Raw genomic sequence first — 26,032 nt, 5'->3', positions numbered from 1 at the left:
CGCTCCTGCTTTGATGAACGCATCTGCGTTTCTTATTTCTTCATTTCTTCATGTGCTCTGGCAGGTTTTCAGTCTTTTGGGTCTCTGCAAGTTGATTTAAATAGGACTGTACATTAGTGCAGTTCTTTGAAGATTTATTTATTCAGCAGGTAGATTTGCAAAGTACATTTATCATCTGAATATTCTTGAGTGTGTTATACCTGCAGGACATTGAATAAGATATTAGCATATATCATTTGTATGACTGTTATGTGGTATTTTAAGTGCAAAACGTGATGCTGAACTGAAATTAAAACTGTATTTTTTTAATGTTTTATTCCAAAATATGTGAAAAATCACTTAATAACATAGTCAAGACATCACTAACATGGTAACCACAGGCACAGTTATCCACCCACTTGCTGTTATTTGTGACTGGCATACAATCGGAAGAAAGACAGCTTAAAGAGGGGAGGATCATTTTGAGTTGTGAATCATGCAGAGTTACTGTAGAAAACAAAGGTTGGAGGTCCATTTTGATTTCTAGTGTTTTCTGTGTCTGCTTATGTAGAAGAGCCGCGCAGGCAGTTTGTTCAAAAATTTAAATATTTTAGTGTAAGTGACAAATAATGCTGCCTGCTGAGTGGTTGACTGCACTAATAACTTAGTCCAATTTCTTTTCCAGTTATGCTCACTTCTACCTTTAAAAACTAACATGGCAACAGTCAAGACATTGACGCTGAGTCTTTAAAATGTAAAGTCCAGAAGCCAGTGGATGACAGGTCTTTGGTTTAAACCATAAAAATGTCAGCTCAGCATCTTTCTGGGGATCATGTGATGGCACAGCATTTATAGAGAAGTTTCACTCTCATTGTAAACTCATAGATATTTAGTTTCTGTTCCCGACCATTCCCTTTATCCAATTTTCAAACTTTGAAAAAAAAAAAAGTATGATGAAGAAATTATCAAACCAGTGAGTCATGTCCAGATTTCAGGTTAAGTAATTTAATTTAATTGGGTTGCTAAAAACTAGGGTTCACTTAAGATGCTTGCATATTAGAAGAGATTCATCACAAGATATTTGGCCACTTGGCGAAATAACCGCTGGTGAGACAAAGTGGGTTTGACCTGAGATAGATTTTTCTGTATTTGCAGTTGAGTGACTGAAGTGACTCTCAGTGAGAGTGAAGAGTACCTGTGATTGACGTATAACCTGGTAGTAAATACATTAAAGGGTTACCTTGGCAACTGGAGCCTTCTTTAAAATGCAAATGTGTGGTATGTTTCATAAGTTTGTGTAGTTTATGTAGGTGCTCAAAAAACATAAATGCATACAAACTTTTAAAATAAATAAATAATTGATCCAAATCTTAATGATGCCAAGATTTTCACTGGGAATTTGTGACAGAAGAATAACAGCAAGAGTGAAAGGGAAGGTTTAGAAGAGTTGAAGATGTTAATATTTTCAGTGGGAATGATCAGAAATTAGAACATCAGAGGGACAGCTCAGGTCGGACAGTTTGGAGGCAACTTTGGAGGTTTGGACATGTACACAGGAGGGTAGTGGATATCCTGGATTTTTAAGCTGGAGCTGTTAGACAGGAGGGAAAAGAGAAGACAACAGAGAAGATTCACTGATGTAATTCAATTCAATTTTATTGATACAGTGCCAAATCACAACAGCAGTCGCCTCAAGACTCTTTATATTGTAAATTAAACCCTACAATAATACATACAGAGAAAACCCCAATAATCATATGAGCCCCCTATTAGCAAGCACTTTGGCGAAAGTGGAAGGAAAAAGTCCGTTTTAACAGGAAGAAACCTCCGGCAGAACCAGGCTCAGGGAGGGCGGGGCCATCTGCTGCGACTGGCTGGGGTGAGAGAAGGAAAACAGGGACGTGGTGAAGGAGGCAGATGATCTGCTGTGATAACTACTAAATACTACTACTACTACTACTACTACTAATAATAATAATAGTAACAATAGCTCATTGGTTTAATGTTGGGCTCTAATAAATAATAAAAAACCACACAGAGAGAAGACACGGCGGAACCCGTGGCTTTTATTTTGATAAGGTGGACTGAAGTTGGAGGGAAGGCGTCGCTCTTGGTGCAGCTGCAGCAGCAGAGCGAAGACCGCAGACTGCAGACGAACGCTGAGCGTGTTTATCTTCCGTCCTCAGTCGACTTCATTCACTCTACTGACCCGTCGGGGAAACTTCATTCAGCACAGAAACAGGACTTTAATAAGATTTTTCCTGCATTTAATAAAAGTTTAAAATATGCTGCTGCGCTCAAACTGCGCAGGGAGAAGCGGGCAGGCTTAGAATAAACTCGTCTAAAGTTTGAGTCGACTCCAGAGGGGAGGAAAGGTAAGCCGAACCACAATAAATATCAGAAATATTCAAAGAAAAAGCTGTTTGTTAAAAAGACTCAGGTCAGCTCCTGCTCACTGCGCTTCCTCTTTTTCTCAGTTTCTCACTTCTCCATCTCTCATGTTAGTCGCTGAAAAGCAAAATGTGTCTCTTTTAATTTAATATAGATAGATAGATTCCCGCAAATAAAACCCAACAGCTCGTTCTTTCAGCCTTTTAAATTCAGTTGAATTCATTAATTAAGGCTGAACTCCACTTGAGGCTCTGACATCTTCTGGTTATTCGTCAGTGCCAGTAAACTCATGGCAGATCTTCACGCCTGAAGTAAGAATTTCTCGCATTTTCTGCCTGTTTCTCAGATCTATTTGAATCGGATTGTTTGTTCCCCATTTTGCATGCTTAGAGTACCCCCAGCTTTGGGGAAGTGGTTATAAAAGCTATTGTTGGTGAGAAAAAGAGAGGGCCTGCGTGTACTTAGTTCATAACTGACATTAATTCATCAGACTTGTGAACAGCTGCTTCTGTGGCTGCAGTTGGGTCAGACCTCATGTTAGAGGCCTGTTCCATCTCCTCTAATCGAGCTGTGGTGGTCACATCCTCCTCTGCAAACACTGCATGAAGCCTGTGTTGAAAGAATGAGCATCAGGAGCCACTTTCTATTTGACAAATAGACTAAAAGTGGAATAAATTCTGTTTCTTCAATTGTGGAATGTGAATCCAACAGAACATCCAGATGAAAAATGAAAGGAACAGTTGTTAATTCAGTTATATATGCTGCTATATATAATAATTTTATTTTATTATATTTTATTATATTTTCTTCTACTGTACCATGCTGCTGAGTGACTGCTGCTCGTCAAACACATTTCATTGCAATGTTGACCCTGTGCTAACTTGCATATGACAAATAAAACTGAAACTGAACTGCTTTTTACTATTGGGTCATAAAAGTGGCGTCAGGTGTATTAGGCAATTTTGCATCATGTTCTGCTTTTAAGAAAGCTATTAAAATTCTCATTTTTTAAGTATTAGTTGCTAATTCATCAAAGGAAAACACAGAGGCCCTTTGAAAAGTTAAAAACGGTTAAACAACAAACGTATGAAGCGTTGACAAATGAGAACATTTATAGAGAAGTTGTAATGTAATCACAGTGTTTACAGCTAATTAAACTTCCATAAACTTGATGATGTTTTTTTCCAAATCATTGATCCACCAATCCAACCTTATCCTGTTCCCATTCTGACAATCATACCTCAACTTTGGGTGTCTGCTGATGACAGTTACCATCTGATAGCAGGGTTACATTAATGAGCTGTAGTCCTCACTGGAAACGGGGCTAATATAAAACCGATTTTAGCTCAGTGTGAGTGCTTAGTGAATTTAAATGGTTTTAAATGGTCATGCTAGTTTGGCCTGTCCTTGCTCTCAGTGCCGCTGCGAGAGCACACGGAGTGGAGCAGACAGAGATAACTAAGGTGAAATCATGTCAATCTAGTTATTTTACTGGAAGTGCAATAAAAGTTTCCCAGCGAGCGAAAAATAGTGACTCAGGTCTTTTGTGGTTACGTTTGCGTGTTTGGCAAACATACAAAAAAGGCGGCGTCACGAGCGTGAAGCACCTTGTTACCTGTTAGCTTCCTCAGAGCTTTGTTATGACGTATGATCCAGTTTACCCAGTCAGTACTGGATTAGTATCAAAGCTGCATCCCCAATTTAGACAGGCCCGAGGTGCCACTTTGGAGTGGGAAATTTCACATTTACATTTTATTTATTTTCTAATTTATTTTGAATTTTACTCACGAGCTTCAGATAAACAGATACTGCGCCAAGTGGAAACTAAAATTCAAGCGGTTCAGCTAAAGAGTTTAATCTAAATACGTATATGAATTTTGATGTAAAACATTCATTTATTTAATATAAAAAGCAAAAGAAAGTGACACAAAACAGCTTTTTTGATGTTTTTTTTAGTTTTGGCTCCTAAAAATGATGAAAAAAAAGACTAAAAGCGAGCTTAAATGAACAACTGCTTATACATCTGATGCATCCTGTTACAGGGATCATATTCCTGGGTTAGCTAATAATGCTTCTACACTAGATTTAGTGAACGATTTTAATATTGTTGTGTCTGGTTTTACTTGGAATTTTCCCATTCTGCAGTCCTCTTTGCTTTAACTACCAGTAACGATTGTGCGCTGTGTGCTCTTTCTCTACATGTCTACATATTGAACTCCTTAATATCCACTGGTGCAAATGTTGGGTTAACAAATTCATGTTTTACATTTTGACCCCTTTGAAACACTGATCATGATGTGCGACAGTTTTAAAAATGCGTAAATTGTACTTTAGTGGCATTTTCTGTAAGTAAAAAGGATTTCTGAGCAGCATGTAATTTCTCCCAAGTCGTTTTTATTTACGGGGCACACAACAAGCAATGCTGAGGAAAACCATTATAAATATGAATCAATCTCCCACGTACCTTAAAGGTCCGAAAGTCGTGTTGACCCAACATCTACGCCTGATAAGCTTAAAGCAGCAAATTTCTGCCCTAAAATTTTAGATTATAAAAATGATTTTGTTTGTTTTCCTCGTCACTGAAGATGATTGTGATGACAGTACCCATCAGGATACCTGACAGATCAAAAGCCAGTGATATATTTACCATCCCAGCAAAGTTAAAGCTTTACTTTTTGAAACTTTTAATTCAGAGAAAGATGTCAGTGACTTCTGCACTGCTGGTGAAATCTAAGAAGTTTCAGAGCACCGGTGTGAACTCTTGCATTTGCAAGGGTCGCTGCACAGAGGCAGTTTATGATGCAGGTGCATCAACATGAGAAAGACGCTTCTGAAAGTTGCAGTTGGTTGCTAGTACCACTGAACAAATGCGTGCAGCCTTCTGTTTGCTTTTAGTACTTGGTGGATATGCTGAAAAGGACACTAATTAAGTTCTAAACTAATTCAGGTCAGCAATCGAGTGTTATTTTTAAGCACAACATGCTGGGATTTATCCAGTTTAAGCCTCAGATATGGAAACATTTAATGCTTGTGGCAGCTGGAGGTACTGAGTTTGAGGCTCTGAAATGCTTATTTTTTCCCTCTTTAGCACTAAATAATGTGATTTTTTGGCAAAACATGGCATTTGAAACATTTTTAGGTAGGGCTGGGCGATATGACCCAAAATTCATATCTCGATATTTTTTAGCTGGATGGCGATATAAGATATATATCTCGATATTTTTTTTTTAAAGCCATAAAGTAAGAACAAAAGGGGAGTTCTTAGTCAAAGCTGTGTCCCAGATGTCACACAGGCACTTTTATTAACATAGAACAGATGTACATAAAATTTACTCAAAAATAAATTATGAGCATTTATTAAATAATAATGCTTCATAAATAAAAGAAAACAATGTTGTTTTTGTGCATAACAAAAAGCTCACAAATGTGCAGTCAAAATGTAAACTAAAAGACGAGCACTATAACAAAGACAGATTTCACAGCTGCTCTGTTCCCAACTTGTACTGTGTGACTGACAGCCTGGAGTTTGTAATCCGCTTCGCAACCACGTCTCTTAACAGGTGCCATTTATGGTCCTTATACACAGTAAGGTAATATTACGTTGAAGCACAGTACGTATCACTCCGCGAGGCTCAGCCGTAATGCTCCGACAATCCATCAAGCGGTGCTGCTCCGTAGCATACCAAAGTCGTACTAAAACATTTTTGACAGATTGCTGAGCGCCGTGTACCACATAAAATCGGTTCGCGGCCATCAAGCACAACCAGAATTCATACATAAGGCGCGCTGTCAACTTTTGAGAAAATGAAAGGATTTTAGTCCGTGCAGCACCTCTGGGCTGCATGGCGTTAGCGTGGTTAGCTCGTTAGCGTGGTTAGCTAGCTAACACGTTGACGCCGTCCAGCCCCACGCACGGGGCGATGCGCAGTAACTCATTAACGGAGATTTTCCGTGTCCATCTTGTCGCTTCCTGCAGGTGAAGCGATGGGGGAGGAGGGGGAGTTGTGTTCAGTGAAGGAGAGGCGAGGCCGAGTAACGTTGCGTAAAGACGAAAGTGGACGAAAGAGAGGCAAACTTGCGGCTCCACAAGTATAATTATAACGTAACATAGACTATATCGATATAAAGGATATGGTCACATCTTATATCTCGTATAAAAATATATCGATATTTTTTAAAAACTCGATATATCGCCCAGCTCTATTTTTAGGCCACATAAATTCAGACTAATTGAGAAAATAATCCCCAGATGAATCAGTCTCGTAAACCATGACCAAACTGGATACAGCAGAGACGACAACTTTGATGGTCTAAATAAAAGAGTACAGAAATGCTTTTAAGGCATATTTGAAACTGTACTAGCAAACTCTAACCACAAAGCCCTGGCTGCATACTGGTCAGTGTTTCAGCTGTGCAGCACATAACAAGGGGGTTTCCTGAAGCTGCAGCCTGCTTTAAAAACAGCTTGAATTGCACCTGTTATTTATTTTTAATGGACAGTTAGTTTGATTAACTAAAATGAGCCTTCATTAACTTTAATCTTAACTCACCTGGTTTATTCTGTTTAAAAATCCTTTTAACCATTCGTATTAAAAAGATTTTTTTATTTTTTTGTCCAAAATCAGCACGTCAGGTTCATTAAAGCAGCCCACAGTGCCACACCGTCGGTGTTGTTCCGAATATTTCATTAAAACAAAAAATCTGTTTAAGTAGGCAGTATCAAGCTTGTATTTGCAGCAGGAACTACAGAGCAGCAGAGGTACAGTGTTTATATTTATGTGTCCACTTTTTGCTGTTTTTTTAGCCACTTTAAATATTTACCCAATACCAATAATAAAAGAGAAATCTTTCAACTTCAGTCTAAGGAGCTTGGAAAGAAAGCGAGTGGACTTGTTTAAGTTGAAGATGTTTCACCGCTCGTCTGATCTGTGGCTGTGATCAGCTGTCAATCCAAAGGTTTCAACTATTTGTCTGCGAGTTTTACCCATCGCAACTCTTTACTTATTACTGAAAGAAGAGTTTTTCAACTGGTAATTCACAATTTTTAGCAGTTTCAGCTGACAACCTTTGGTTACTGTTGTGTAATCTAAACCCGCACTGATACTGAATACACAATGAGATAGAATAGATTTTAGTTTACTGTTTGCACATTACTGCTTATTCATTACATAGTTTGAATGATTGTGTTGTAGCTACCATTGCAAGATTTAATCTGTTGTTTTTATCCAAATCTTTCAAGGATTGGTCCATAACCTTAAGCTCATCATTTCAGGTCTAAATCTGTGACTTTTTGTTGATGGATGTCAGCTGTTTACCCATATCCTTAAAGGACTTCAGCTTATGTTTAATAGCTTTTAGTTAACCATTTCAATCATTAAAATGGGATTTGCAGTTTTTACTGCTATCCTCGCAGTTATTTGTCTTTTTCAGTTGGCATTTAAGCAGCAAGGCTTGCAAAGATGACTTGTGAGTTGTGACGTAATAAGCTGAGGCTTTTAATCTAAAACAATTCAGATATTTTATAAAAAAGAAATCAATAACAGGGTCTTTAAAATGATGAAAACTAAACAAGGCATTAACTGAACTAACAGACCTGATACAACAACACATGAGAAGAAGTTTAGGGTACTTTTCCATCACTTGCAACTCTTCCTCTTATCTCCTCCCAAGGGTATGAGAGAGAGGAAGAAGTGCGAGAACAGACGAGCCGAAGCTGCCAACTGAGAAATCCTTTGACTTTCAGCTAGTGACACCTTTAATGTTGCTTGTGACGTAAATTAATTCCACAAAACTTGTTTTCTTTTCGGATCAAGTAAACCTACAAATAAAATCATACACCGGTACCAGTTCTCTTTTTTTCTGCACTCTTGTTGATTTCAATCATCATTTGCCATTTTTTAAAATCTGGGTTATTAGTGCATTCGTTTTATCTGTTGCTATGATTAATTATGCTGTTTCTTTTCTCATACTGTCGTTATCTGATCCACATTATCAAGACTGTGTGACGCATGCGATTCATGTGAAAAATAATCAAAAATTAATGCGGCTTTGTGTGACATCACAGCACTTTGTAGCTCAACAAATGTTTTACTGTTACTTTTTCAGTTACGTCGTAACGGTTTGCATATTCTGTTACGTGCATACATCACTGAGAAATGTGTCACGTGACTCCTCAGCTACCACCCAAGTACAGGACCCCCGCCTCCCTTGTTTCACAATTTCCATGTCTAACCGTTATGTGTTGTGTAATAAAACTATTATAATATGACGCTGTGCGCTGTGCTCTGCGATACGACTAATTAAATATTCAATATTTTAACTGTTAATCTGTGATTTATATTTAGCTGTTAATTTGTCATTTTTAATGCAACACAATTCAACTGTTAATCCATGACTTTAACCAAATGTTTGTATAGTGTCCTTGGATTTTTGAAAGGTGCTATACGAATCTGTTATTATCCTTCTTATTACCATCCTGTGTTTTGAATTAACTGATGAATCTGTCTGATTAATTCAGCAGTTAATCCCTGATTTTTACTGGGATGCTTTAGCTGTTCCATGACGTTCTGTTGAGTAAATCAACTGCTAATCCGGGATTTTGATATGGCTAATTAAGATGTTAAGCCCTGTTTAGTTTTTGTCTAATTCATATATTAATCACAACTTTTAGGTAAATAATTCAGCTTTTAGTCCTGGATTGTTATCTGACTATTTTGGCTGTTAATCCTTGACTTCAAAATAACTAATTCAGCATTTAATCCAACAATTGTACTTTTTTTAAATTCCTTACTTTAGCTACACTTTTTCGTCACTTTTAGCTGACTACTTAACATGTTAATTCCTTTTTTTTATCAGCCAAATGTAGTTGGCAGTCTTTGGCTTTCATTGGATTACTTTAGCTGTTAATCCAAGGATTTACAATGATTAATCTAGTAAACTTTAAACTGTTTATTCACTGTTTTAGCTACACCTTTTTGTGTGTTGCTTCAGGTTACCTAGCTCCTATATATTGGCTTTTACATACTTCCCTGGCACCTGCAAAAGTACCGCTGGCCTGGGATAACTAGTCTAATTAACAGGAACTAAAGTTTTTTACATCTGAATTTGAGTCAGGTTTCAGACATCTGTTCATTATTAAAGATAAAAACCATTATAAGGGTTAAAGTTAATTTTAAGTCTGTGTGTGGTTTAACAGGTGGCATTTGTTTGCTAGGTTAATATCAGCATCGGGTGTTATGCAGCTCTGTGTCTCTTGTCAGAACTGTGTAAGGTTGCAAAGTGCTCTACAGCTGCAACGATAGAGCCAGCTTTTTCACGAAAGCTTACCACATCCTTCACTTTGTAACCACAAACAAGTGAAGGTTTTATTCACGTTGGTGGGAAAATAAAATAACCAGCTGTGATGATAACTGCTGTCATGGGATTCAGATCCTTAACATTAGATCCACGTTTTAGAGCTCCTTCGTTGGAGAATTGCATTTTCTCGAATACTGCGTCGACCCCTGTCTTCTCATCCTTTCTGTATACGTTTAAATAAACTGCAGGGAATGGAGAAGTGGCGTCTGTGTCTCTCCATAATGTAAAAATGGACGACAAATGAAGTTTTCCAGTTCCTGTTTACTCCTTGCATGTCATTCCCTTGTCCTTCCTTTCCATGTCCTATAAATTACGAGCTGTGTATAAGTATACCAGAGCCCAAGATGGTGATTTCAAATGTCTCATAAGAAATATTGAGTTCATTAGCACAAAAGGCTAAAAATACCTCAGCACTACAAGACTGAATGGTTGGTTCCAGGCAGAGGGTGCACACTGAAACCTATTAGAAAATAAAATACGTATCATTAGAGTTTCTGTTGTAGTCCAAACATAAGTATATGGTGATGGAAGCATAATAACTAACATTTACATTTACAACAGCTTGAGCTCTTGTGGCTTCCGACAGACACAAACCACACTATCAGTTTAAATAAAATGCTGTTGTCTGGTTTGCATGTTCAAGTTTCACTGCTGTCAGCTGTATTTTTACAACCTGTAAATCATAACTTGTGTTGGTGTTTGTCTTCATCCCTGCAGAAAAAGCCCTTTGCCACTTCTCCTTCACGTTCTTCTAAACCTCCCTGAAACTTCTCAATGGAAGCCTCAGGAAAGTATGACTTTATCGCAACAGAGGACGAGGAGCTCAGCTTCAGAAAGGGTGATTTACTAAAGGTCAGTATATGATTAGATAATGAAGGCATGTTTTCCATTTCCTCCAGCTTGACACGTTTTGTTTTTGCTTTTGAACAGATTATAAACGTTGAAGGTGATTGGTGTAAGGCGGAGATGAATGGACGGGAAGGATTTGTACCACATAACTACATCGATTTCCAGATTCCGGGGTAAGAGAGGGACCTACAGCCTTGAACTACAAACAGATATCTTTTGAAAATCCAATGGATGTGTAAAAATCATTTCTTTGTGGGGGTCTTGAACTGAGGCGTGAGCTGCAAATTGACTCACGATGCCAATGCTTTTACCCTTTGAGTGGAAAATCTTCAGTGTGTGCGCACTGACACGAAACAACAGAGGCGGAGCGAGGGGCCTGGTGGACAAGAAGTGAAAATACGGTTAAAATCAGTGTCGAGAAACATAAATTAATTCAGTTAAGTTTCATAATTTTTGCGCAAACTGCTGTGAGAGCTTGTGGTAGGGTTAGACTTGGGTTCACATCAACTCTTGTACGAAATGTTTGGCTTAACCCAGGGAAATTTATTCTTACAGGATAGTTTAGGCCAAATGGCGTGTAAAAGACTGCTGTAGCTCAGGTGGTAGAGCAGGTCATCGGAAGGTTGGTGGTTCAATTCCTGGCTTCCCCTAGTCTGCATGCCAAATATCCTTGGGCAAGATACTAACCCCAAATTGCTCTCCGATGCATCCATCGGAGTATGAATGTGTGTGAATGTTAGCTATGAAGCACTTAGAAAAATGTGCTTGTGCAAATGGGTGAATGCACAAGTTGTGTAAAGCGCTTTGAGTGCTCAGATGAGTAGAAAAGCGCTATATAAGAACCAGTCCATTTACCATTTGAAAGGTTTTGTTGTTTGTGAAACAATGGCTGATTGGCTAAAACAGAGCATAACTCTAACTCGGGCAAACATAAAAAAGCAGCAGTATAAACAAACCAAAAGATTTAGGCAATTTTAGCTTTTTTATTGTTGTGAGTGAGACATTGAGCCTCAGTGGGATTACAGGTATGAATAAAGGGTAAATAAAAACGACTAAAGCAACATTGGTTCATTCTTGGTTTTAAACTTTTGTAACGATTCCTGGCCGCTTTGTGCACGAGTGTGAGTGACTTAATTTAGATAACCAGCAGCATTGTGGCCTCTGTGTGCAGGTGGTTTAAGGAGGACGCCAGTCGCAGTGCTGCAGAGGACATACTCAAGTCCAAAACTGTCGGGGAGTTTCTGATCCGAGGGTGCCAAACCTCCCTGGGGGATTTCTCCATTTCTGTCAAGTGAGTAAAGCAATGGGAAGTCTTAAAGTTTGGCTCACAGCTATATTTATGCTGAAGCTAAATGCGTACTTTAGCGTGCCTACGTGCTGATGTTCAGCATGTTTAACTATGCTTAGTCAACATCTGGTTTGACAGTTAAAGGGGAAGTAAATTATAGAATATTACCGAGTCACTTATTCTGTTTGTTCAGCTCTTTGACAGCATGCTAGGCATATTAGTACGTCAGTGTCTTCAACCAGCATCAAACTGGATATCCATTCTTTTAGTTCATAAAACAGTAAAGAAATATTTTTACATTTGTTTCGCATATAGACCAGACGGGGCTAGATCCAGATCCAGAACCAAATGGTGTTGTTTTTCAAGAACTCATCACATAACCTGATGTTTTAGCTTCTTTTTCTTTAAAAATGTAAACTGAACGTCTTTGAATTTGGATAAAATGAGACAATCGAAAACATCACTTTGGATTTCTGATTACCTTTCTGCTCTTCTTTGACATTTACTTGATTTTTAATGATTAATTCAAGAAAAAATTACTAGTTGCACCATGTAATGTGTTATAAAAATTGTGCTATAAAAACCAATCACAAAGTTTTTCATTTGGCTCAGCGGTGAAAGTCTGCTGGTGTCTCGTATTGACCGGTTTTATGTGTCATGTAAACGAAGGGAAGATGCTAAAGTTTCGTTTATGTTATGTTTCTACCAAGCGGCTGGCTCCAAGTGAGAGTCAATCTCCCAATACTGTTAAATGATAACTTAACAGCACACCTTCTAAATATGGTCTAAGAAACTAACATTGTAAAAACCGTAACTCAAAATAATATGTCCAGAAACCTGTGGGTGATGATGCTGTCTATTTTATTAATAGTTTATGGTTTCAAGCTAAACTTCCAGCTCTGTGTGCTGTTTGAGTGTCACGTGAATGGACAGTGGTAGAGACCAGTTTCACTCTCATTCAAAACTGCCGAATCTTGGGTTTCAGTTGAAACCAAACTTCCTTTTTCCAACTTTGGTAACTAATAAACACCAAGATTTTGCAATGGATGGCACCAGCCACAACACCGAGGGTTTGTTTGACCACACTGTCATTAAAAACAGATGCGTATTCACTGTGTAAAGAAGATTTATATAGGGACTTGCAAATACTTCGGATCTTAAAGTGTTACAGCGACCTATCCCACAACCCCCACTGCTCCTGGTAACCATTTTGGTTTGAACCATAACCGGCTATACACTTTCAAAACTGTCTCTTTGGTCCAACTACAGTTCCCATGAAACAGGCCAATCGGATTAATATAAAAGTACGTTATATCTGCATTATTTCTCCCAGCCAGCAGAGGGAGACTCGTCTGTTTGCGAAAAGACGAGCTAATGAAAAAAATAACCATACTTGTCACTTGAACTGTAACTCCAGTGAACATGGTTCATGGTCTCAGTTGCTAGTTTCAGGTCTTATTTAATACTTAAGTCTTATTTCAATACAATATGAGGTTAATTTTGTAGCTTAACCTCATAAATCAGAATAACACACACAAATAAAACAGAGTATCATTTAGAGCTGTGCTTTATGTGCATCCAACATAGACATAGCACCACAAGTGTCAAAATGAAATAAATACATAAACAAACAGTTAATTAAAAGTGTAATTAATTAATTGTGGATTTATTTAGTCAAAATCCTATTCACTGTGGTTAATATGGTACTGCATGCTGTGCTGCATGCATTTATTTATCTTTAACTGCAGCACCAAAGTCAGTGGGCGGGACTAAAGCTGCTCTAGTCAAAGCCTTGCTTTGCTTTTGGTCAGTGTTTGTTTCATACTAAGTATAAAGAGTTTGAGTTTTCATACTTGCTCGTTCCTGCGTGACAAGTACAGTCAGGACTGGAGGACAGCTCAGAGTGAGACGGCAGGTTGATAACATCTGACACTTGGCGACACTTGTGCACAGCTTCACTGAGTCCTTTACCGCCTTTTTACGCCTCAGCCATAAAAGCCTGATGGCGTATTGTCGTCACCCTGCTGGGTGGGCGGGTAGCCAGCTAGGCGACATGGACACCAGAGTTTGTGAATGCGATAACTGGAGATTAAAGCGACTGATACCATCGGTGTATCTACTGAAAACCTGAGTTCGAATCTCAGTGACCTCGACCTCAAGGTGAGAGGTCAGAGGGGAAGTTTTCTGAAAATGTAAACACAGTTGATATTTGGATTAAGAATTAATTTAATTAATTTAATTAATTCATTATGTATTTAAAACATTTTTTATTTACAGTTTTAATGAAATAATATTTTGGTGATGTATTTACTTATTTCATTTTGGCACTTTTGAGGCTGCACAGTTATTCATGTGAGGCTGCTGTATAGTTTTTCCAGCATAAAATGACACACAAAATCTATGTACTTCATTTATGTCAGGGGTGAGGAACTCCAGGCCTCGAGGGCCGGTGTCCTGCAGGTTTTAGACGCATCTTTGATTCAACACAGCTAATTTTAAATAGCTAAGCTACCTCCTCAACAGGTCTTGAAGTTCTCCAGAGGCCTGATAAATAACTAATCATCTGATAAAGGTGTGTTGACCCAGGGTGAGATCTAAAACCTGCAGGACACTGGCACTTGATGCCTGCAGTTGGACACCCCTGGTCTGTGCACTCCGTAGACCAAAAAAAACAGTCAAGAAAATCATCAAATTGACATTTAGATTGTTTGAATTATTTTAATGTGCTTGTGCTTAAGAAAATAATTAGGTTGTTTTTAAACTGGAAGTGTGATAACATCTACTAAAAGATCAGTTAGAGTTCCCTAATATTTTGGCATTGCAGTGTCACGCCCTCTGAGCTCTTTCCTCCTTCGCTGGAGGTTCTTATTTTTTATCACCAAAGGCAGCTGCAGAATAAACAAGCGAGGCAGAGGTGAAGTCAGTTTATCCTCTCGTGTCCGCTGTCTGTCAGACCACCAGCGCAGATGATTCCTTTTAGCGCTCTGATTACAGGATCCGCCGGGACAGTTTGAAAGACTGTCGTGCCGTATGTTATTTATAACACCCGTGCAAAATATCTCCAGTCCTAAATGGTTTCAAGACTCGTGTATTTTAATTTTTCAGTAACCAGTAACAGGTGCTGTCTTTTAGTATGTCCATGGGTTTTTAATGTTGTGGTCAGAGGTTTACGTACACTCGTGCTCGGGCATCAATGTCTTGGTGATTTGGGGCTTTTAATGATTTCTTTGAACTGTTCGTTTTCCAGGTTGGAATAACTGTACCGGAAACATCTTTATTAACTGTAATAAATGTGATTTGGGTGCACAAGTTTAAGTTTATTGTTGATTTTCTCCAATCCACACAGACTCAAAAGTATACTTACAGGGACATTCAGCCACACTAATGTTTGGTTTAATCTCATTTAGCAAGTTGCACCTTGACCAGACTCTTTTCGTAGCTTCTGGCATAATTATTTCTGGATATTCGACCATTGTTCTTCGAAGAATTGAAAGAGTTTCTTCAAATTTGTTCCAAAACCAGTTTAAATGTGTGTCTGGGATCATTGTTCTCTTGGAGCACTCAATCTTGCCCACGTTTTAACTGTATAGTAGTTAAGTTCATTATTACATCCATGTTGTGCAATGTACCATTGGCATTAAATTAGCACCAGAGCATGATGCTAACACCACCGTGCCTCAGCTTTAGTCATCCAAACATAATTTGGAAAGAAACTGAAGTTTAGGGGACTTCAGCTGTAGATCTCTGTATGACCTCTGTATAGTTGGGTGGTAGTTTTACACTATAAATTGGCTGCTTCCTGGGTGTTGGCTGAATTTTTGTTGTCATTTGCTCGAAGCAACACATCACAAGCACTGTACATACAGTACCGTATGATTCATAGTGGTGAAAACTCTGGTCACACTTTAAATAAATAATATCCACACTTCAAGTGCTCTTAGGCCTGTTATGTGCCTTGAGTAGATTTACTTTTTTTACACTATATAAATTGACCCAGTTATGTGCTGAGGGAGTTTTTGTTTGATGTTGTAGTTTTGTGCATCGACCAGCAGAGGACAATCCAGATAAGGAGAGAGGAACCAGTGGGATGAAGGAAACAGGGAGTCGTCTGTTATGTAGATGTTCTTGCGCACTCCCTTTAGAAAAGAATGAGAAGCAGAAAAAAACCTCAAGAAATTAAACAAATTTCAACTCCTTCTTTCAGGGCACTGTTTTATAAGAGCTTCTGACCAGGATTAGTACATCAAGGTTTTCTCTCTATAATAAAGGGCCACGAAAGACTCTGTTTACTCAATTTTATTTCAGTTAACATCATTTACACAATCACACATTTGTTTCAATTTGGAAGTCTGATATGATCAAGGAGAGACCTTTCAGCCTTTGTCTCTAATCCAGTTTTAAGACCTGATTTACTTCAGTTTGGTCTTTGCTGCATATAAATCTGGACAGAAGTAGATGTGATGGATGCGATTCGTCAAATTAGTGTAAAAGTATAGCCAGACTGAAGCTGTATGAGGGGCGAAAAACTGATGTTTTAATGGATTGGCTTTATATAGCGCTTTTCAAGGCACTCAAAGCGCTTTACAAAGCGGTTAGTTCTGACCCTGAAATGTTATCCACATAGTGTTGTGTAATTAAAAATGACCTTTTGTCATTTAGTAGTTATTTAGTCTGTGGGCCATGGATAGTAAAGATGTAATCTTTATCTCTTCTCCTCAGACATGAGAATGACGTCCAGCACTTCAGAGTGATGAGGGACAACAAAGGCCAGTACTTCCTGTGGCAGGAGAAGTTCACCTCCCTCAACAAGCTGGTGGAGTTCTACAAAACCAACACCATCTCTAAAAGCAGGGTGATTTACCTCAACGATGGCAGCCTCAACGACAGCAAAGGGTTCCCCTCCCCATCCCAGCCGGTAACGCCTCGAGCATATCTACAGAAATCAAAACCTGATTATAAATTTTACATTTTGCAGCAAACATACAGTAATGTGTCACACAGAGATAATGGGATAAATGATGTGACAGTTTCTGTGGTATTGCAGAAGGTCAAACCACATTTCAGGTGTCAGGCAAAAAGATGACGTGTTAAATTTCAGTGTAATGAGAATTTTTTTTCTAGTCATACTGAGAACATTTTTAACAAAGACTATTTGAAGCCAGCTCTGCAAAATCAGGGAAAATTAGTCTTTAATAGACTGAAAACATGACTGATAACTGATAAAACCGATAACCCATGATGATGATCTAAATGCCAAACACTCCAACGATGACATTTTCCAAAAGAACATTTTTACATGTTGATTGCAGAGAAGCTTTTGAACTCTTCTATTAAACCTCTTGACCTTTAGAAGAACTCCTGGTGAAGTCCTGGTGCAAGATGGGCAACGATAACCTAGCATGCTTTTGTTTTTCGATGGTAGGATAAGTTGGAAAAGCCTAAAAACGAAACTGTGCAGACAGAGCTCTACACACATGGGTCCCCAACTGGCTTCAAATCATAGACTGTGTATAAAACATGATGACACATGAAGGTTACAGAGCTGACATTTAGAAATCTCAGCGTTAGTGTGCTGGATGCGGTCATGCTCGTTTTTTGGAGCCAGAGGTTTCTATATTTGGACATATGAGTTTGTTATGCTAGCAAATTGGACTCAGAGGTACCTGCTAATTGTGTTAAGGCTAATAAAATATGAGCTAATTGTGCTAAGGCAAATAAAATATGAGAATTTCTCTTGTCTTAACTGAGCCTCACATTATTTCCTGTAGAAATGTTCCAAAAGGCAACGACACCATACTGTAGCTCGGCAGCTATAGCTAATTTTAAACACTAACTACCTTTGAATGCACAGTTGGTATCATGGAGAAACTATCCACAAAGACCAAAACTGTTTTATTGACCACTCTGTAAAATGTTTATTTCTTCTAAAGCTGGACTTGTTGACATGGGACTCTATGGGGACCCACATTTGGGGGCAGCCTTAACTGGCCATTAGAGGAATTGCAGTTTTGATGCACAGACTTCATAGTTGCGCTCTAGAATTTGCTGCTTTGGTTCAAGCCTCTTTCTTAACCACTTAAGCCACTGTGTTAGGTGTGAAACTGAGACTGAATCAGAGATATAAATGTGCTCAGTTTCACAATGCCTCCCTCCCTATTATTAATAGAGGCCTGTTAATGTTGAAGAGATGCTGTAAAAGTGAGGCACCTGAATGTGAACGAACATGCGAGGAGGATTATCTGAAGCCACTGAAAAAAGCAGAATGATCACTTTATCACTAAAGCTAAGCTGTAGGAAAGCTGTAATGTTTTAAGCCTGTTCAGGCAGAGAGCGAGCAGGAAATACATGAAAATAATAGAGTATGTTTTTAGTTTATGATTAACTGATAAAAAGCAGAACTGTGACCAGTTGCCCCCCTTGACTGATCATGTAAAAGAGTGTGAAGAGGAAATGAAAGCTAAGAAGGTGGTTTAATGTGAGCACATCAAAGTGATGGAGGGAAACTGTAAAAATCCTGAGAAACTAAAAGCGCCACGCAAACGTCTACGTGTCTTATTCGAGTCTTTGAATTCTGCGTCTTTCTGTTGGTAGAGGTTTTTTTTTTTAAATACGAAAATATGTGGACATACACATTTCCGAGTCCTGGGTTGGACGCCGTCAAACATTTCGCTGCATGTTGACATGATAGCATCACACAGCTGCTGCACATTTGTCAGCTGTGCATCCATGATGCAAATCTTTAGTTCCATCACATCCCAAAGGTGCTCGATTAGACTTTGAGATGATTTGAGCTTTAGCGCGTTACCCTGCAGGAAGCAGCCATCAGAAGACGGGTAGGCTGTGGTCACAAAGGGATGGACAGGGTCAGCAAAATACTCAAGAGGACTGTGGTGTTTAAACGATGCTCAGTTGGTACCAAGGGGCCCAAAAGTGTGCCATAAAAATCATCATCACCACCAGTCTGAACCCTTGATACGAGGCAGGATGGATCCATGCTTTCAGGTTTGACCCTACCATCAGGATATTGCAGCAGAAATCAGAACTCATTCGACCGGGCACAGTTTTTCTTTAAGTGTCAAATGTTGGTGAGCCCATGTAAATCGTAGCCTTAGTTTCGTGTTTTTGGCTGACAGCAGCGGCGTGTAGTGATGTGGTCTTCTGCAGCTAAATCCCAACTGTTTCAAGGTTTGCAGTGTTTTGCATTCAGAGATGCTTTTCTGCATAAATTTGTTATGAGTGGTGATTTTAATTGCTGTTGTCTTTCTGTCAGCTTGAATCAGTCTGGTCATTCCTCTCTGACCTCTGACATCAACAAACTATATTCTGATGCTCTGTTTGAACCTCAGCAGGTTGTCTACATGCACTTGTTGCCATGTGATTGGCTCATTAGATATTTGTGTTATAAAGCAGTTAAGGAAGTTTATCTAATAAAGAATGATACATTTTGGACAAAAATTACGCATTACACATACAACAACAGTTGCCCTGATGCAAGTGTTGTTGTGATTTGGTGCCAAATAAATAAAAGTGAATTGAGTTGAACTGAAAGGGAAACCAAAAACTGTTAGCTGGATGTTAGTTTAACCTTTGGTAATAAGTTCTTCATTGATCACCCACTCACGTCTACACTGAAAGCTCAGTAATGTTGGGTCCTACGATGAAGGAAACCGATGAGATCAATAAATTTTGGGATACTTTTGAGAATGTAATGCACTTGTTTGTGTTTTACTTTGAAAACAATCACATTTGAAAGCAGCTCATGGTAAAACTGGGCGTTCTGGTTGTAAGAACTTGTTAATTTGTATTTATGATGTTCCATGAAGGTATAAAGATGCACTTTTCTGCTTCAGTCTATTTTAGGAGCTTAAACGCAGACCCATATTACATTACCTGCGGTTGTTCTTGTTTTGAAGTCTCTTTCACTGTAAAAATCAATCATGCATAAGATGAAAAAAGTTAGATTTCTGAACATAAATAGAAATAAAAACTGCATCTTATCTTCTTCCTGTCGGCTTCCTTCCTGCAGGTGAAGAGGGGGAGTTTGCCTGAGCAACGTACAACACCAGCTTTCAATACGGCTCCACGCCGATCTTCAGACCAGAGTACCAGCTCGATGGTATGAGCTACAGCTTTTCTTCCTCTCAGCTCTGAAGTCTCTGATAGCAAATAATGTGCAAAGGTTATAGCCACAAAGATAACAATAGGTTCAGAACTTTAAACCAAGTGCAGGAAACAGAAAAGCAAAATCTAATTTGCCTTTAAAGAGTCGAGACCAAGCTATTTTAGGCGGGGGTGGTCGTAACGTTTCGGCTCATTGTTCTGTGTTGTACAATAAGCAAAAGCAGGAATGTAACGTGTGTGTTGCTCTCTGCTTTAAGGGCAGAAGACCCGAGCTGGAGGCGCGAGCGCATACGATCGGCCACACAGGAAGAAACAGTCCTTCTACTTCGGCTCAGCCTCTGAGACGCACCTCTGAAACCTTGCCTCTGCCTCAGGTCAGCCCCGCCACGCTTTGATGCTTACTGGCTGTGGTAAACACAGGAAACTGTAGACCAGCTAACATCATGTTGATACACTGCGTTCAGCCGGGTGACATCAGCGTTTATTCTAAACTTCCAATAAGACAACATGAAACGAACTAGATCACAGCTTTAAGATTTTAATAAAAATAATGACTGCTAGGAACACATATCTCAGTACTCGGAATAAATGGTGACAAATATAAACAGTTGTGTGAAAAACTGAGCTTGCAGAGCCATCTTTAGCAGCAGCGACTTGAATTGTTGTTTTCGGTATAACTTTATCGGTCTCTCACATCGCTGCGGAGAAAATTAAGCCCACTCGTCTTTACAGAGTTGCTTCAGTTCATTGAGGTTTGCGGGCATTGATTTATGCACAGCTTCTCCTGTAAGGTTGCACCACATTTCAGTCAGGGGGAGGTCTGGACTTTGACTTTGACTGGGCCGTTGCAGCACCTCGGTTCTTCTCTTTCAGCTATTCACACAGCCGTGTCATTGCGTGACTCAGTTTGAGCCAAGCTTTAGCTATCAGGCAGCATCACATTTGACTTGAGGATACTTCAGAGGAGATGTTTGTGCCGATAACGTGTTTGGTTTTGTGCATCATGGTCAAACATCTCCACTTTAGCCTTATCTGTACAATGGATGTCTTGTTGTTTGTTCAAATATAACTTTGCAAACTTAAGCCATGGTGCCATGAAAAGTCTTTCTTCTGGCATCCCTTCCAAACAATCCACACTTGTTCAGTCTTTTTCTAATTGTGCTGTTGTGAACTTTGACCTTTAATATGCTAATTGATACATGTAAAGTCTAAGATGTAGCCTCTTGGGCTCTTAGCTGTTTCTCTGAGCACTGCTGACCTCGGGGGGAAGTCCGTGCACGCACCTGCATATTTCAGACCAGCAGCCAAAATCTCTGCTTTCTTTGAAGTGTTGTGCTTCGCCAATGATCAGTAAATCAGGAGCGTTTGATTAGCCGCTCCTGGCAGCCACTTACCCCCTTAAATCCTGTGCAGTCGTTGTGAATGTACTCTGCTTTGTCCTGAGAAAATGTTCTTTTTCAGAACTGCCTTTACACAGAAGTGAAAAACACGTTTAAGCTCTATTAAAAACTGCAGTCAAATCAATTTACACCCACTCAAAGTGTCGCAGTCTGAAGCCACACTTTGCTTATTTTTGAATAACAAACTTTGAGTATCGGTATCAGGATATATCATAGTTTCAATAAACTGCACTGTCTGAGATGTAGAGGAACAGAAACAGAAGTATTTGGCAGTCTGGATGTTTGATCTGTTTTCTGGTAATTCAGTGGAAAATGTTTTTAAAAAGTGCATTTTGGGTAAACTTTAAAGGCTCATGTCACTGTATGGGATGTGTGGCTGCTAAAGACAAGTTACAGAATATGACTTTTTAGCTAATGTTAAAATGCAGAAGTCACAAAAAGCAGTCCAGTAAAGGACTCTCACAGCTACAGCTGTGTCTGTCAGGTATTGATCACTGTTTGGTTTCCATCTGCAGAGACCATCCACGCTGCAGGTGAGGGCACTCTACAAATTCACCGCAGAGGAAGACGACGAGCTCGAATTTTCCGCCGGCGACATCATCGACGTGCTGGATAACTCCGATGCGTCGTGGTGGAAAGGCAGGCTGAGAGGATCGACTGGGCTGTTTCCCGCAAACTACACAGAGCAGCTGTAAGGAAACGCCACAGGCGATGATTTTAAAACGCCTGCGTGCGTTCAGACTCGATCTGCGGCTGCGTCAGCTCTTGATGGGTTTCTGAACGTGAACCAGCAGGCTTCTGTATGTGCTGCGTGTCAGCCTCCTACCAGAGGACTGAGGCAGTGCAGCTTTATTTACAAAGGAGCAGAGACACCTGCAGGAACTTCCTACAGCTCCCACATGTTCACCTGGCACACAGGAAATGCTGCAAATGATGCCTGAGGATGTTGTTTGTATCATGACGTGTCAGTAAGCATGTTGTCTGAATGCTTGCTGGCCAGGCTGCTGATGAATGGACTGTCTGCTCACTTTTGACACATTTTTATCAAAAAATGTTATTGACTTTTTAAATAAACTTTTTTTTATCACCACCTTCATGTTTAAATGATGCTCACTCATAACGAGGGCTTTCTGTGGGGTTTTTATCTTATCACATTTTACCTGTGATATTCCTGATATTCATTTGGGTATTTCTATCGTTTTAAAGGTGAGTTTTTATTTATTTTATGTAAAATTTAATGTTTTATTCTTGGAGTTGGTCTCTGCATGATTCACAAATCAAAATAATTATTTTTTATCTCTTACTGGGCTTTGGTGCAGCTACCAGCCCTGAAATTAGCCATTTTAACTCCTCCCCCTTTAAAGATACATTTTTGTATTTTTTGTATTGTATTAAACTCTCACCACTAGTGGGCAGTGTTTTACTAGAAAGTTTTTAATGAATCACATTTAACCAACATTAATAACGTCACATATCGTTTTAGAGTCGTAGTAAAAATTATAAAAATGATTTGCACATCCATTTAAACTAGGCCGTGTAAGACCCAAGTGTAACGTCAATACAAAATAAATAAAATGCCGTTGTTAAGAATAATATAAAAAAAAACTAAAAATGTGAAAGTTAACAGCACAGTACAAACACGATATGGAAATCATGACCGAGGTTGTTTCTTTAAATTTTTTTGGCTGTTTTAATTAATTTCGAAAGCTTTAAATGTGTTTTAAACACAGGAAGTTACATTCAGTTGCTTTTAAGGCTTCACTTTAAGCTAACTTTCTTCTGATTGGTTGTCTCTCGCAAACAAGTGGGTTTGCAAGCAGGTGGGTGGGGCTTTGGTGCTCACAGCCAGAGATGAAAAAGTTCATATTCACAAGGTTAATGTGAACATGAACCAATGGAAGACAAAACCTGACAGAAAATAATTGAAATCATGGCAGATGTACTTGAATTATTGTCCACCTGCTTAACGTTAACCAAAACTCCAGAAGTACACTCATATGGAAAAGATATATATAAATCTTATAAAGTTTTTATCTGTCTTGTATGAAACTTGTATGAAAAGCATACAAGAGTGAAAACACATATAAGATCCCTTGAAAAATTATATAATGAAACTTGAATGTTTTGTATACTTACTAAAAAAAAAATATGAAAGTAATGAGAAAGTGGCCACTTTCATGAGTAAATCATATGTTTTTACTATTTCTTTTCCATATGGGCAGTTAAGGAGAGTTGCCCTTCAAAATAAAATCCCTATTAAAGACAAAGAAATTGCACTCGTTTTACTTTTTTGATGCAAGGAACAAAGAACTCATTTAAAACTTCCCCACTGACTTTGAGACTTCTGGAATTTAAAAAAAAGACACTTATATACTTTATTTTTTCTTACAAAAATTCATGTGTGTATAACAAGCAGGTAGTTGTGGTGGTTGAAGGTGATCCTGTCAGTAGCTTGTTGTACAGCTATGGCACCTGGAAGTGGAGATGAAAACAGCCCAACTCAATACAAATAAACCCAATATCACATTTCTGACAACATAACTTAATAAAAAAAAATGAAAATTTGCTCATAGACCATAACATAGAAAAAAGTAAAATACTCAATAAATCCAAACATCTGTGTCTTTGATGTAAGAGAAAGTTCACTGTCTGATATCCATTTGTTATCCAGAGTCACTCAAAGCTTTTTCTCTAAAGAAAGCTCACTGAAGAGTAGCAGGACAGCATCTATTTATAGCTGCAGAAAACAACCCCCATGTCTTGTGGAATGACATCAGTGACAGTTTTATCTGAACCATCAGATGAAGGGATTTTTGAGCAGGGTACCAACGACACTTTTTAGTTTGCAGAGAGCACCGCTAATGTAACATGCATCCATTTCTGTATCAGAAACTTTCACACAGGCTCTGCGTCTCGTTAAGATCCGGTGCTCTCTTACTTTAGGCCAGGGATGAGAAGCGATGTTTGGTTTCTAGGTGACTAAGATAACATGTGTGGAAACAGGAAGCTTTTGCAGTAATATCTCCAGACAGTTTTTTTTTCTTTAGGTGCTTTTGTGTACCAGCATGGTGGCATCGTGGTTAGCACTGTTGCCTTACAACAAGAAGGTCCTGAGTTTGACTCCACCGTCTGTGAAGTTTCCATGTTTGTCGTGTTTGCGTCAGTTCTCGTCGGGTGCTCCTGCTTCCTCCCACAGTTAGTGAGGTTAGGTTAAGTGGTAACTCTGAATTTCCCATAAGTGTGAATGGTTGTGTGTCTCTTTATGTTAGACTGGTGACCTGTTCAGGGTGTACCATGTCTGTCACCCTGTGGCAGCTGTGATAGACTCCAGCTCCTCTGCAAACCTGATAATGATAAGTGGACGTGAATAGATGTTTTTGTTTTTTCCCCCTCATCACTACTAATCAGGGCCTGGTGATGTGTTCTGATATAGAACATTTAAGATTTAATTCCTTACTTTTTGTGCAAAATCCCAAAACACACCATTTGGGAACCTTTGCTTCGGAGTTATTATAGTTTTGTATTTTCTAATTACTTTTTATTTTTATTCTATTTTGACTTTTTGCTTTCAGTTCAGTTTAGTTTCTGTTGGTTTCCAGATTGGATTTTTTTTTGTTTATGTTCAGTTTAGATTGTTTGAACATGTTTAGGTTTATTTATTTATTTATTTTAAATTTTCACTCTTAGTTTTAGTCTTTTTGATTGTTATTGAATGGAGGGAATATGTCATTAGCAATATTTAGGAAAACCAGTACAGAAAGTACAATAACAAGACAGTAATAAAATGTTAAATGTAATAGAAATTTTTACCAAACTGAAAAATATATAAACTTTTTATTCTTGGTTTTGCTGTCCTGTCCGGCACTGCCGCAATCAGAATTCTTGTCTGAAGGCCAAGAAAGGTCGACTTCATAGTCATAGTTTATTAGATTTTTATCAGAACGCACAGGACCGAACAGAATAAGGAAAGAGAAGTTGGGGAGAGAACAGAAGGAGAGGGAGAGAAAAATAGAGAAGAGGGATAAAGAAAGAAATAAAAGACTGAAAATCTGCTTCAACACCTGCTTAAAAAAACAAAAAACAAAACGAAAACAACACAGCAAGGAAACCATAGCAACAACCAACACAACCACGAGTAACAGTAAATAATAAATATTAAATGTTACTGAGCAGCACATGGTATTAATGATGCATGATATGTTTCGAGGCAGCAGCTGACCAAGATAGTGAGTGTCTGTGAGTACTTGTTTGCAAACCTGTGTGTGTGAGTGCGCTTGTATTCATAAGGTTTCTCCATGTAAGTGTTTGATAGTGGGTGTAGGGAGCCACAGCCCTGCCCCCCAGGACATGAAGCAGGCATGGAGGAGACCCGGGTCCCTGACATCTACAGGCCCCCTCAGAGCACGAAATCCCAAGGAGGACCACCGCAGGGGCGATCACGCCACCCACCTGGAAAAGGAGGAGAGCTCCGGACGATGGTCACCCAGAAGCCACGGTGGGCAGCAGTGACGACGAGCCTGCAGGCTCCACAAGCAGCCGGCTAAGCCAGAGCAGACTGAGCCCTGGACCCAGAGACCCGAGAGCCCCCACACCCTGCAAGGGGCCCGATAGAGCCAGGGGGGCCAGGCCCCGCCAAGCAGCAGAGCCA

General features: G+C 39.1%; 1 protein-coding gene across 2 annotated transcripts; it reads left to right on the top strand.

Annotated features, from left to right (window-relative positions):
• Positions 1-1,904: 1,904 nt before the first annotated feature.
• On the top strand, positions 1,905-22,474 carry grap2a (GRB2 related adaptor protein 2a). 2 transcript variants are annotated; one of them, XM_004556347.6, is made up of 8 exons: positions 1,912-2,354; positions 10,444-10,578; positions 10,657-10,748; positions 11,747-11,866; positions 16,583-16,778; positions 19,890-19,979; positions 20,242-20,358; positions 21,900-22,474. In XM_004556347.6, exons 2-8 carry the CDS (start codon positions 10,501-10,503, stop codon positions 22,077-22,079), a joined length of 873 nt encoding a protein of 290 aa, XP_004556404.1. In that variant the 5' UTR covers positions 1,912-2,354; positions 10,444-10,500; the 3' UTR covers positions 22,080-22,474. The 2 variants fall into 2 exon arrangements, with proteins under 2 accessions (XP_076739547.1, XP_004556404.1); XM_076883432.1 differs by lacking the exon at positions 20,242-20,358 and having other exon boundaries at positions 1,905-2,354.
• Positions 22,475-26,032: the final 3,558 nt, after the last annotated feature.

The sequence above is a fragment of the Maylandia zebra genome, linkage group LG4 (genome assembly GCF_041146795.1).
Source record: "Maylandia zebra isolate NMK-2024a linkage group LG4, Mzebra_GT3a, whole genome shotgun sequence".
NCBI classification, from domain to species: domain Eukaryota; kingdom Metazoa; phylum Chordata; class Actinopteri; order Cichliformes; family Cichlidae; genus Maylandia; species Maylandia zebra.
Note: the sequence above shows the minus strand (reverse complement) of the source record. Positions and strands in the feature narration are given on the sequence as shown.

Excerpts from the sequence above, each read along its gene's own strand:
- grap2a (XM_004556347.6), top strand. The coding sequence starts at position 10,501 with ATGGAAGCCTCAGGAAAGTATGACTTTATCGCAACAGAGGACGAGGAG. Across the intron at positions 11,867-16,582 it reads GATTTCTCCATTTCTGTCAA|ACATGAGAATGACGTCCAGC; the intron begins GTGAGTAAAGCA and ends TCTTCTCCTCAG. Across the intron at positions 16,779-19,889 it reads TCCCCTCCCCATCCCAGCCG|GTGAAGAGGGGGAGTTTGCC; the intron begins GTAACGCCTCGA and ends TCCTTCCTGCAG.